This window comes from Lingula anatina, chromosome 10 (genome assembly GCF_051362555.1).
Source record: "Lingula anatina isolate TDL-2025a chromosome 10, LinAna3.0, whole genome shotgun sequence".
Classification (NCBI taxonomy): Eukaryota; Metazoa; Brachiopoda; class Lingulata; order Lingulida; family Lingulidae; genus Lingula; species Lingula anatina.
In genome coordinates this window covers 15,909,966-15,923,625 of record NC_141776.1, presented here as the reverse complement: position 1 = coordinate 15,923,625, position 13,660 = coordinate 15,909,966, and the positions used below count along the sequence as shown (strand labels likewise).

Sequence of the window (13,660 nt, the reverse complement as noted above, 5' to 3'; positions counted from 1 at the left end):
AAATAGTGGGTGGTTAAAATTGGTTATCACTGGCATGCATTAGTTGATACCATGATGATAAATTCCAGTAAGATTGCACTTGACTCATCAATATTCCGTGGGAGTAGGTGGGAATATCCACCATGGCATATTTAACCCACTTGGACAAATTCAAAACCCCTATAACCATCCTGAATAATTGGATTAATTTTGAGAAAAAATGGACAAATTCATTGAAAAAGCAGGAATGTATGTACTTGTTTTTATACCTTTAGATCCATGTGCTTATGCGTGTACAAGTGTAATAGCTGAAGAAACTAATATCCTCAAGCACCAATCAACACAAGGACAAAAAAATATGAATGAACTTAAGCTCCATTATATTGTGCATTGCTATATAACTGAGCTAAAGAAGATGAAAATTTACACCCCATTTACAAAAAAAAGTGTACCTAGAATGTCATTACGGTCCAATGATCATAACATAACTGGTACACATTCATAATGGTGTCCCCAGGACGTAACAGAAGACACCTTTCTTTACTCTGTCACCAAATACAGCACAATTGTTGTCACTTCTTGGTGACATCAAAAAAGCCGTCACACGATGGAGTAAGTTTTGATCCCACCCGCAGTCAAAACAACTAAGAGTAATGTTATTCTTAGGCCAGGCAAAACTGATAAATTGGTTAACCAGCTTGACTTTTGATGGAGTAAAATTTTTTGAACCAATTTTTTTCAAAACAAAAATACATGGGGTATACTGTTTTGGTACAGGATAAGTAAGAGAAAATTATAACTGAGCCATAAAAAAAATATATATATATATATATTTAACCTATGAATTCTTTTTTCGAGAAAATCAATACTTGTTAACCAACTGATCAATTTTGTCTGGCCTTCCTGACAGCCACTCTTATCTGTTTGAAGTCGTATTAACTTTCCAAGACCAATTAGAAACTTACGGCTGTATTCACCTGGTTTAAAAAAGTACTGCGACAGTTTTTATGTTCAAATACACATGGTTTTCCCAAGGTTTTTAACCTTTGATTCCTATCAAACATTTGGTGTTGATTAATATTGATGATACCCCAGGCTATAATGGTAAAAGTTTATCAGGGCCGTTTTTTTTTTTTTTTTCTTTTTTGAAAATGCTTCAAAGAAACTTTCCTCAAACAATCCAAAACTTTCTTAGCAATCTAATGAAGTAAATGGTTCAATTTCTAGAGTCTTAACTGGTTGGGCTGTCTGCATGGATGGCCAATAGATGGGACACTTACAGGCCTGAGGTTGGCCTAAAACACAAATATAAATACAGTAAATACACAAATACAAATTTAAATATACATATGCAGTGTGTATGGTTAAAATGGTGCCTGTGTGAACTGGCCTCATGAAATAATACCTCTTGCTCATTGGATAAGCAATATCTACTTCGATTTGTAACTGTAGTACTACAACACAAAGATACAAATCACGCTGGATTGAAACTGTATCCACTGAACAAAGATGACAATCGCCCAATGTCAAGTCGAATAACAATGGCGAACTTCGGTAATGCTGAAGGTGCATAAGTACAAACTAAGTATCTTTTACTGTATCAAATAATTATTTGCATTGAATTTTAATTCCTATCAGCTCTAAGATCAATTAATTCTAAAATTATATCTCTCAGATTTCAGTTGTTAAAGTGTCCACAAATTGGGTTTATCAAGTTCTGTTTATATCAAATAAGAGAGAGAGAGAGAGAGAGAGAGAGAGAGAAAGAGAGAGAGAGAGAGAGAGAGAGAAAGATTATAAGAAAAACAAACAGATGAATCTGATTTAATGAATGAAGAAATGCAAATTGAATGAACAATCAAAAATATAAAAAACATTAAGAAAAGGAAAAAAATCATTAAACCCCATTGTCAAAAGCAGAAAAATCCATTTAATAGGTCCAATTTCTCCACATTGTGCCGCCCTTACAAAAGCAGCACTATCTTTCCATCATTGTTTGAGCCTTTTGACTGACAACTCTTTCTTCCGTTCACATGGCCGTTCACAGATTCAATTCACTCAAGCAAGCAATTCAATTCCCAGACTGTCACTAAAAAAAACACCCAGTTTCCTGACAATTAACATCCATCACATAGAAACAGAAGAGGCACCTAATGACATAATGTAGCACATGCAAGAAGTCAGTTGTATTATGATGAATCTTAAACCATCATGCAGTCTTAGAAAAGTGTAGGAGAGTTATGCAGGGGCGTACTAATGTAGAAAATGTAACAAGTTTGCTATGGGGAGTACGAGAAGTTACAATGTAAAGTAGTAATACAGAAGGGACTTAGAAGATTTCTCCCCCTCGCACAGACACAAGAAACATGTACCAACACAGATCAGGCCTGTAGCCAGGGGGGGTTTGGGAGGGTTCAAAAGAACTGCCCTTTTTGTCAGGAAAAGGTCTAATTTGGGTAAATTTTGATCTATGTGCACTAAGGATTCATTGTAAAAGGTCCACTTTTTGGGAAAAAGAACCCGCCATTTGAAATTGTTGGCTATGGGCCTGTAGACACACATTCAACATTCTTTGAAACATAGGGTTTTCAGTCATCTGGTAGAGAACGGGATTGATTAAGAAATCAATCATAGTTAATGAACTAATTCAGATTCATTCCTCTGCGAAAATGGCTATCGCAATAGTCTCTATTGTCACCAACGAGAAATCTAAATTTGTGAAGATGCATTCTTCTCACAGGACATCTGTCACTCTGGGACAGATAATAATCACTAATTTTATTGTCATGGTAATTACTCACGCCACCAAGCACCAGTGTCTCATTCCGTTTTCTTTTTCAAATTCTTTATTTCATATGTAACTCAAAAGTAGACCGAGGCCCTCTTTGAATCCAGTAGCATACTTTCTTGGTACAATTTGAGGGGTCCCTACGTGTGATTGTGCTACAGGGGGTTTTCCCTTTCTTTCACAAGTTAGAGTCCTACTGTTTGGGCAAAGTTGATAAAATGGTCATGACAAGTTAGGCAATGTTCATATATTTTAACTTATGGCAAAGAAACAAGCATAAGGACCAAATCTAATAGAACCTACTACAAAATGCTTATTTGAAAAAAAAATGATGAAGAAGATAACATATATATGCCTTATAGAGCTGCTTTACTGTACCATCAGTAAAAAAAAATTGTACCACAAGTTTCAAACAATGTGAATGCTAAATCCAATTATTGGGTATACTTGGAGTTTATAGTATACTACCCAATACAAAGAACTGTCCAGTCTTTTACTAGGCAATTATACTCATAGAGGATATGAACAACATAAACCACATACCAAGGTCACCACTGCCCAAATTATCCTTGAACATCTTGAAAGCAGACCCTTCTAGACGTAGCAATATCCGCTCTTGTCAGTTCAATAAAAGCAATCTTACCAGACTGATATCAGAAAATGACAATTTGTCAATAAAAAATCTTCTTTATCATATATAACCTGACGGGGAAGACCAACTAATAGGGACATTTTCAAATATAATGAAGAAAATTGTTAATTTCATTTTAAATTAAAGGAAGTAGTCAAAGGAGCCCAGATAAAGCTGCAATGAAGATGCAATATGTTCCTTGATATAATATTATTCAATCAAAAAAAGAAAATTCCCGATATATCAGCGAAGAACCTGTCAGACAAGCTTGATCTCTATATCCACTTCTCTCATAGGGAAGTGGCTCATTGCATGTGGATCAAATTAGAACATTTTAGTTGTTTTCTCGTAAAAATTGAAAATATGCTGGAAACAATTTTCTTGTGAAACTCATTACTCTGATAGGATTTCCAGCAACTGTTTTGTTTCAAATTTAGACAGCACGGTTGCCTTCATCAATATGTGGGACTCAGAGTGAAAACGTTCAAACTGACATGACCAGATGGACATATTACATAGAAACCACTGTGACATCAAGAGGAGTTAGAAATACCATTGGAAACAATGGGTTTTCTGATGGCACCAATTATGTCTGTTGTATTCTCTCTAAATCAGTCAGATTTTAAAAAGTACTGAGGTGTGCGTGTTTGTTTGTTTGAAGGTGTGTGTGTGTGTGTGTGTGTGTGTGTATGTGTATGCATGTAAGGACCTAACTGCCTTCACCCTTCCACATATTACCAAAATTTTAGAACAGTAACTTTTGAATAAAATTTTAGTTAGAAGTTGGTCAGAAGATAATAAAATAATGAGTCATTTCTTATCTAGTAGTTTCTGCAGAGATTAAATTAATACAAGAGACAGCACAAATTCAGGAAACGAGGCGGGTCAGCTTTGTCATTTTCAAATCTCTGTGCATACTTGGTTATCATGTCTGAACTTCACTGACATTTGAATGAGGTTTACCACACCAATTACAAATGCTAGATGGGTGTTTTATCTACTTCACTTGACCTTCCACGGAATCAAAAAATCAAGAAAACTGGATATAATTTTACACATCTCTGCTTGGCATAGTAAACTTTCCAAAATATTGCCCCTAAATGTCTGAGACTGACAAGCCTGCACACATGATGGATTTAAAATGAAGAAGATGCAGACCAATAACCAACAATTTCAAAGGGGGGGGGGGGGGTCCTTTTCTGAAAAAGTGGAATTCTTACAAGAAACCCTCTGGTACCTAGATCATATTTTACCCAGAGCAGACCTTTTTCCCCGGCAAAAAGGGTGACTTGTTTGAACCCCCTGAAACCCCCTGGCTACGGGAATGAAGAAGACACACATCTGATCTGTAACTTCAGGTATATATACAGGAAAATTGGTTCAGTTGGATCTGATACCCTACCTGATGTTGCACTGCTCTTCTACCCAACACACGTCCCTCCCGTGGTGAATGCTGAAACATCAGAACAAAAAAATTTTAAATGTATAATCATTTATAAAGCAACTAAATATCCATAAACAGTTCATGAATTACAGAGAATTCAAGGTAATGCTTGTGGGGGTGTTTAAAGAATCCAGGAAATTGCAATTGTGTGTGTGTGGGGGGGGGGGGGGGGGGTATTTAAAGAATCCAAGGAATTCCCTATGGAATTGCTTTTAGGTTTTTTTTTTCAGAATAATCCATGGATTTGTCTTTGTGGGGAATGTTAAAAGAATCCATGGGATTGCCTTGGTAGGGGGTTGACAAGGTGAGAGAGGGCCATCCTGCCACGCTTCACATCTCTTCTGTATATAACCATGCTGAAAAATGTGTCAGTATTGGAATTCACTACTAAAAGAATTATATCACCTTGATGATATTGAAGGAAAAGTATTTTCGAGAAAGACTCGAAAAGGCCCAGACATATAGGGTATTTTCATGGTCCCAGACAAAGCAGATTGCAGGTAACTTCAGAGAGAAGCAATTCCTGTAGGAGCTAGGTCATCAGAGTTTTGTTGACTGAAGATGAAATTATTCTTCCACAGGCAAGAAAGAATCTACTGACAGGTCTGTTTCATTCCTCCTGAATAGCATAAGACAGTTATTTCATTAAACATTATGTTTGCCAAAGACATATCAATATGCTTCTCTCTTGCAATCGTTTCAAATACCAGATAAGCAAATGGAATCCACACATGGGAGCCATCTCATCAGACAAGACAATTTAAAAAGACTACAGTTACAGCAATAAAATAAAAAAAACTTCAAACCCCAAAGAAAGAAACAACTTTATCTCTTGTGATAGGTAATCCACATGGGAGGAAACTAATGGATAAAAATTCAAAATCAATTGACATAACTATTGGCGATCCACCCCTATTTCCATGGACCAGATACTGTCACGAATATAACCTCGTTCGCTGGCTGTCATGGGAGATAAATTTGATGGCTGAATTAAGAAAATATTGGTAAAATTGGTAAAGAAGGGCAGGGGGTGGGGGGGGGGAGAGAATTCCATCTTTAGCACACCAGACGGTGAGTGACACTTTGAACAGAATCTCCTTTTTGAAGACTGAAGAATGCTTTTTGTCAGTCAATATTATGATAGTTATTCCCTACCTAGGGCATAAAAATATATAGCTTCCATTACCAAAGTGTTCTCACTGCTGAGAGGCATGTACGTCTAATTACTATAATTATTATTATTAGAGGTTATTTGATAACAAATTTTAGTGGTGGCCAATGACTTATCAAAAAAAGGTTTTCTCTCACAAATGTAGGTTCCTTGGTAAAAAGGACCACTATTTCAGAAAAGGAACCTCCCTTTTCAAGTTGCTGGCTACAAGCCTCGAAGAACATGACAACCTGCAATCTTACTGCTTCTAGGTTACAAGGTGAACTACAAATGGCCTGTGGTCATGTCATGAAAATAAAAACAGTACTTTTCATCTGGTTCATTATCCACAAGATGTGACCTTGTTATATAGGGACATCAAAGTTTGTCTGGGAACTCCTGGGACCAATCTGGCATTCCTGCACTTATATCTTGGGAAATTATTTAAAGTACTAACAGCACATGTCCTGAATGAAAAATGGATATTCACTCATCCATCTAGAAAAAATAGATATATAGGCATGGACATATCTCTAGTTTCTTCAGAATTATGTACGCAGTCAAGTTTCACATTTAAAGGGTTTTATCATGTTAAAGTCTGAATTGGGAAAAGTAAGCAGCTTGATATGTAGACAAAAAATAGGATTTTAGGACATTTTTAAATGCATTTAGTATGCCTTTAAGCAGTCAAGTTTCATTTTCCATGGAGATTTGACACTAGATATCCCAAAGATCAAAGCCCATTCTGACTAGATTCTTTATTTTTCAAATTTCCATACACACTTGCTTCTTGCATCTGAACTTCAGTAGCTATTAACTTCAATACAGTCCATCACAAATACTAGTCAAACTGGATTGTATGTACTTTCTTCCCTACCTAATAGAATAAACAGAGCCACAAACAACACAAATGAAGGGAAAAAAAGAGGCTCACCACATAGATTTTTTCCTAATATAATCACCACCTCTAACTCAGAAGCCGCAGTGCTCTCTTTAGAGATGCACTACGCTCATTAGTTAAACTCTCGCCGCCTCTGCTACGCTATTACTGCACAGCGTTATAAATGATGTATCCCTGTTTAAGCTCTGTGGGGTATTACACACACATTAGCAGATCTAACTAGGCTCTAAGGTGTGAATCAATGGTAACTGCCCACAGGAGAAGGACCTAATCAGGTTGGGTTTTAGGCAGCGGTGTTTATTTCCTATGTATTCCACTTTGAAATGCTAATCAAATGGCGTTGTGGGATGTGAGAACATAATAACAGGGTGGCTGTTCTTTTTTGTTTCTTGTGAATTTTAAGTCAACGAAATATAATATTATTTATGATACTGAAAATGGTTGCCAATCAAGGCAAAAAAACTGAGGAGGCTGGATTAAATCTGTAAATCACAATTCATTTATTTCTCTCTCTTTTTTTTTTTTTTTTTTTTTTGGGGGGGGGGGGGGGGGTAGGGGAGGAATAATGGGGTGGAAATAATTTATTGTGCTCCCAAAATAGAGTAAGATGGGAGACTGCTAAAAAGTATAACATCCCACTATGTCAGTACTTAACTTAAACAAAGGCACTTTCCTTATACATATATGCATACCTTTTCACTCACATACTCCAACCAGTCTTTGGAAATTTAAAATGGCAACTTTTCCAGCTTATCGCCAATGCTTTTAATCACTGGGGAACCCAACAATGAACTTTGCACCTAATAGAAGGAACATGAAACCCCCAAGTATCTAAATATTTCCCCGAAACCTCCTCACTTTTATAACATGTCTAGAAATTGACCATGATAAGACTCTTTCTGCTGCCTAAGTGTTCAGTGTACCAAGGGAAAAGAACCCAGTCTAGCCTGCCTTATTATAAGAACATCAGAATGCATTAGAATATTTGGCGTATCTAAAGACCCACTGGTTCCAATTTGAGAATCGTTAAACGTTTGAAAGTAGGAATGAAGAGGCCCCAGGGAGTGATCTTTCTACTTGAATCTCACCCATGATTGAGCTGACATCGACATGATCTGCATTTAGAATACTGCAACAGGATATTTCTACTGCGAAATAAGCCCCTATGTTGTCATATCTTTTTTTGTACAAATGATTGGGGAACATTCTAAAGGATAGTTTTTTCACTCACTTTTCAATGTGTGATTTTGTTGTAGTACTGTATTATAGATACAGAATGTTTTTTCTATGATCTATTATATTTAGATCAACTTACTTAGGCTTATGTGCAAATAGTTTTCAAATAGATTTTGTTCTCTGAAAAGCATCATTACCAATTAAATCACATCAAAATAGTCCTTTCCTACTATAGTAAGTTGTAAGTGGCAAATCTGCATTTTAATCAGAAAAGTTCAAAATTTTTGCAATAGGCAAAATACATCTTAACATAATGTTGCACCATTGGTACCTAAATGCCTGATTCTTCCCTTATTATAGGGCTGGGTGGGGGTGGCGTTTCATGAAGTGAGGTCCCAGCAAAATATGAGAAGCTAAAATGTGAGTAAGCATGATTTCTGCATGTACCCCTGGATTTACCTCTGTAAACATCCAGCGTCATCATTTATGAAAAAAAATTAAATATAAAAAGACTGGAACAGATCCATGGTACCTGTCAAGGTGCTGAATAATAGAGATGTCATGTTGGGTGACAAGTCATCTGTCAACTGGTGTCAGCAGGATACCACAGGTAACAATTCACCATGATACTACTGGGAACATACTGTCTGGTTCCATATGGATTGTATTTACTTGTAAGGGAAGGAAGACGCTGAGAAAATGGTTAGGGATCCGTTTTAGAAATGTTGCAAAATGTTTGTTAAATTTAGTTCAAAATAAATTGCTGTTTGTTACACTAGCATATAGAGAGCTTATGACAACTTCAAAAATAGTTCTTTAGTTATCTTGAAAAAAAAAATGGTCCCTTTTCAAAGCAAGCAGTACACTTTTCTGTATCATACTAGTATGAGATATGTTAGAGTCACCCGAGTTTCTTTACTCAACATGGCCAATTAACTGGATTTATTTGATTGGCACATTGGAGCTTGTGAATGGGAGTAACCCCCCCTACAAACAAATGAGACTGGTGTGATACATAAAACTGTACCAATCGTTGTGAAATGGGCTCAAATTATGGTACAAAGCATTGCAAAGAACCAAACTTTATCATGATGATATCGGACATGATGTTGATAATGACATAGGACACTACTGTAACCACAGTAACAATATAAAAAATGGATGTGAAAACTATATATAAACAGTATGCCAAGTCTGTAGTTTTTTTCCTATTCAGTTTATTTAATGCTGGTTATATATGCCATTCAAGTATATATATAATGTTAACCTCTTCCTTAAACTGAATTAAGAATACAGGTTTGCCAATCTGTTTTATTAGATTCTTCAGTTATGTGGCTTATATCTTTAGCCAAAAATCTAGCCATATAATCATCAAAATAAATACAGCATTATTATACATTAGTGCAATTCTTGGGGGGGGGGGGAGAGAGAGAGAGAGAGAGAGAGAGAGAGAGAGAGAGAGAGAGAGAGAGAGAGAGAGAGAGAGAGAGAGGGGGGGAGGGAGGGAGGACCCAGCCACTCATGGTGACAATCTACCATCCATGCTGGCTTGAAAAAAAGTCAATTTTAAAACATCTAATCACACATTATCCATTATAAAAGTGGCTTTCAAGAAAATTACCATCATCACCCAGTCCATGTTCTGCCCTGCTGCTCTCTCACAATACAGACAACAGTGCAATCTCATGTTTGTTCATTCAGCCAATGAGAACAAATTGGTCTTATATAAAAAAGTTTTTATTGTCATCCAGCAAAGAATTCTATATGCTGTGTGCTGTGTCATGCACTCAAAGATACAGTAATAGTTTCTTCAGGTAGAGACTACAATACAACACGTGCAGAATCATTCTCTGAAAAGGTGCCTGGCGTTTCCAAGTATCTCCATTTTTTGGAATGAATGAATCTTCTACTTTTTGAAATCTATCAATTTTGGAAAGCCACAAAAATTACTTTCTGACAAAAAAACAACAAGCCTTTGCAAAACTTTCAAATATCTATTTCTTTTTTATTATTTTGGCATTAGTAACAAAACATTGTTGAGAGACATTCATCAATTCATGTTGTTCAAATTTGCCGAGTCATTACCGTATGCTACAGTGACAGTATGGAGTGTCTACTGAACTGATGACAGCAAAGTGGATCTGTACAGACTGAGAGATTAGTGCAACTCTTATCCCACCTACTGGCTTCATGGCATTTGCTGGTAAATGATTTCCATTTCCCGACTTCATGCCCAATTATGTTGTTTTTTCATTGACCATTATCTCTTTATGACAGACATTTGAATTCGCCTACTCATTGTCAGAATCTGTGATTGCAATGATGTAAAGGGATATTAACATGGCAAAGGGTCTTGGGGATGATGATGTAATCACATAGCCAATCTAACAAAAAAAAAAAAAAAATAGAAACCACTGTTAACTTCATTCTGTCCTTTGCTAAACTGAATGTACAAAAAAAAAAAAAAAAAAACTACATGTTGTGAGAATGCTTGTAATGAAGCTAATTACAAAACACTCTCACCAAAAAAGTCATGGGAAAAGGTCTTTTCAATACAGCAGAATTTGAGTTTGATTCACATGTTGGAGAAAAGACTTCACAAATTGTTTTCCTTATTGGCAACATTTTCAAAGGGGGCAATTCAAATACTGACTAATGACATTGTAAATAATTTGGTATAATTAGGTATTGCAAATAATTTGTTTCTGGTTACGATTTCTCAAAGCAAAAAAATAGCACATATATAATACATAACAGTCCCAACACATGCATTCAAATAGAAATAATGAATATGACGGATTGCATCTTACCACATGCAATAAGCATGCTCTATGATGTAAAGCAATCAACCATGGTTAAGTTCCAGTGTGCAATTGCACTGGTCATTAATGATTTGCGACATGTTTAGGTCAGCTTAAGGTCACATACGGTAAGAGGTATGTGTGACTAAGTTTGATCTATGTCTGATGTAAATGTAAATGTTTGAGGCATATGTGACCTTGTACAGGGTCATGCCAAGGTCAGATTTGGGTCATGTACAAGGAATGTGTGACCTTGTATGGGGTCAAGTCAAGGTCATTTTTGGGTCATTTTTGAGGCATGTGTGACCTTGTATGGGGTTATGACAGGGCCATAAAAGCCATGAGGCTATAAGGGGTGGTCTGAAACAAGACAAACAATTACAGTTTGCATATCATACATAATGTATATAATGTTTAAGACCCCCTCTCACCAAAATGTATAAAATAAATGTAAAATTATTAAGTTTAAGTGCAACCGTGTGTATGTGCACAAAAGTACATACATGCAAGTATTCAAGTTTGTATGGATTAATCTATCTAAATTACTAAACAATAATCAAACGGTGCCTCTGGAGGACTAGGTCTAGACTTAACAAGTCTGGGTTGGTCTCTGTGGCTGACTATGTTCCATAAAATATCAATAAGGCAGTTCTGCCTCCTCACCTGCACAGGTGTATGTGGTGGGTAGACTTGGCTCCCCGGAGTGTCATCTTCCCTGTAACCTGCAAGGAGAAATATGTATAGCATGTCATAACTCGTATATCGATAATGGACACGTAATTTTAGCTCACAGAATCAATATTTAGAAGTCACATAAGCCAGACATGGTGCAACTGTGGATCCCACCTGTCACGTCTCGTAAAATAATTTTCAAGCAACAGTTGAAAAACTGTGAGCAGTTGGTCTGTGGAAACAGCAACAGTCTTTAAGAGCCGCCATTTTGAATTGATAGTTAGTAATGAAATAACATGAAATATAATAACACAGATTTAAAAAATAGTACTAAAATGTAAAAAATGAGCATAAAATCCACAAAATTCATACAAGGCAACCATTATCTCCTTCAATATTGAGTGTTGGAAATTAAACTCAAACTGGATTGAAACTTCAACTTGTGTTGACTTTATGTTAGAAAAAAATACTGTTATCACCACTGTCTGACAAAACAGTGTCTGTACATAAAAAAATACACAATTGAACTCTTGTTGAATTACAGATACAATCATTCCTAACGAAAAATCTCAGGGGGAGCATAACCTCATCAACATCTCCATAATAAGCACGGCTATTGGACTTGGTTACACGTACATTTACACACACACTTTTTTGTACCGTAATTTAGTACTAAAGGACAGAAGAGAAATTCTGGTTGTAGTCCAAGATGCAATAACAAATATAGCAGTTTCCCATACTGTACCAAAAACGCACACAATGCCCACTTGGGTTAATTTGGCCTAACACCCAAGAAGCACTGGACTGAAGCAGTAAGAGAATTCTATATGGAATACCGTTTTATTGACTTAAGCTTGGAAAAAAAAAACGCAATGAATTTTCCTAGAACTGTGAGTTGTCTAATCTTACATAACAACTGCTTAACGAAGTTTCAAACTAAAAAAGCAACCCATAATTACAAGTTGTAAGGCCGTTTTCTCTCCACTTGGCTTTAGGAAGTGAAAAGTAACGTGCTTTTATTTAATTTTCAGTGCTGTATAGGGACAGTCACACTAAATTTGTCCCAAGAATTGTTTCTTAAAATGATTATAGATGTCTACTGTGCTTCAAGTGTGTGCACCTTGGGTAAACCATATCCTGTCACAGAGATATAAAATAAATTGTAACTTGAAAAAAAAAAAAAAAAAAAAAAAAGGTAAAATTGCCAACTTTGCTTCTAGTCTTTAACCATCAAAACACTGAAACACTAGGAGCAAACAAAAGATAAGAAACAGGCCCCTAAAAATCATAAAAAGATAGATAGGAAAAAAAAATTGACAACCTGGACTCCATATTTAAGTGCAATGCCCTTACAAAGAAATAATAATACATAAGCAACTGGGAACATGTGCCCCTCTGCTTCTTAAGTTAAAAACCCCTATCACTTTACCCGAGTTAAGAGCCTATCACTTACTGTTACAACAAGAACACCATGTTATAGGAACACAAAAAGATAACAGGAACAAAAATACTGCAAAAGATTCACAAGACCTTTTCTTCTAAGTACTTTAGAGCTGGATGACCTCTCGAAGAGCATTTCTTACAGGTTATCAAGGGGGGTCTTTGTAGATGTCCTACCATCAAAGCAACCTGACAGAGTCTCATCAGAGCATCAAAGAGTTGTTCACAAGTACCACTATATAGGACTCTATGGTCATGTTCACAACATGTAGATCTGCGAACTAACTAATCTAGGAATAAAGATGGCGACCCACTTGAAAGCATGCCGCATAATCCCTGTCGGAAATCCATAAGGGGGTTATGCAGAAATGTTTAAAGTGGGTTGCCCAGTTGGTCCCCAGATCAAGTTGGTTCTGAAAAGGCCCTATAGTGCCACCCGCAGTTCCACGCAGCTGGTGGTATCATATTATGAATGCAATACGAGAGGGTAAAATTAATCCTAATGGCCCTCCTTCCACAAAAGAACACCAGTCAAACATTGGTCTTTACATATCTTTACAACTGGAACATTTTTTTTGTCGGTTTAGCCCAGAATTAAAGGGATAAAACTTTTAATCCCTTGTAATGTTACCACTGATCAGTAAGCCACTTTGAATCTTTTTTGTGAATGACTATTAT

The 13,660-nt window shown here is 36.3% G+C and overlaps 1 protein-coding gene across 4 annotated transcripts in view; it reads right to left on the bottom strand.

Annotated features, from left to right (window-relative positions):
• LOC106172251 (uncharacterized) overlaps positions 1 to 13,660 on the bottom strand; it is a 91,513-nt gene that overhangs the window by 44,450 nt on the left and 33,403 nt on the right. For 3 of the 4 annotated variants that reach the window (XM_024075143.2, XM_086997609.1, XM_024075145.2), the window contains exons 4-5: positions 11,534 to 11,592; positions 4,801 to 4,851 (exon numbers count right to left, since the gene is read on the bottom strand). In XM_024075143.2, coding sequence (XP_023930911.2) covers positions 4,801 to 4,851; positions 11,534 to 11,592 — 110 coding nt within the window. The remainder of the gene's footprint in view (positions 1 to 4,800; positions 4,852 to 11,533; positions 11,593 to 13,660) is intronic. The other variant, XM_086997608.1, reaches the window with a different exon arrangement.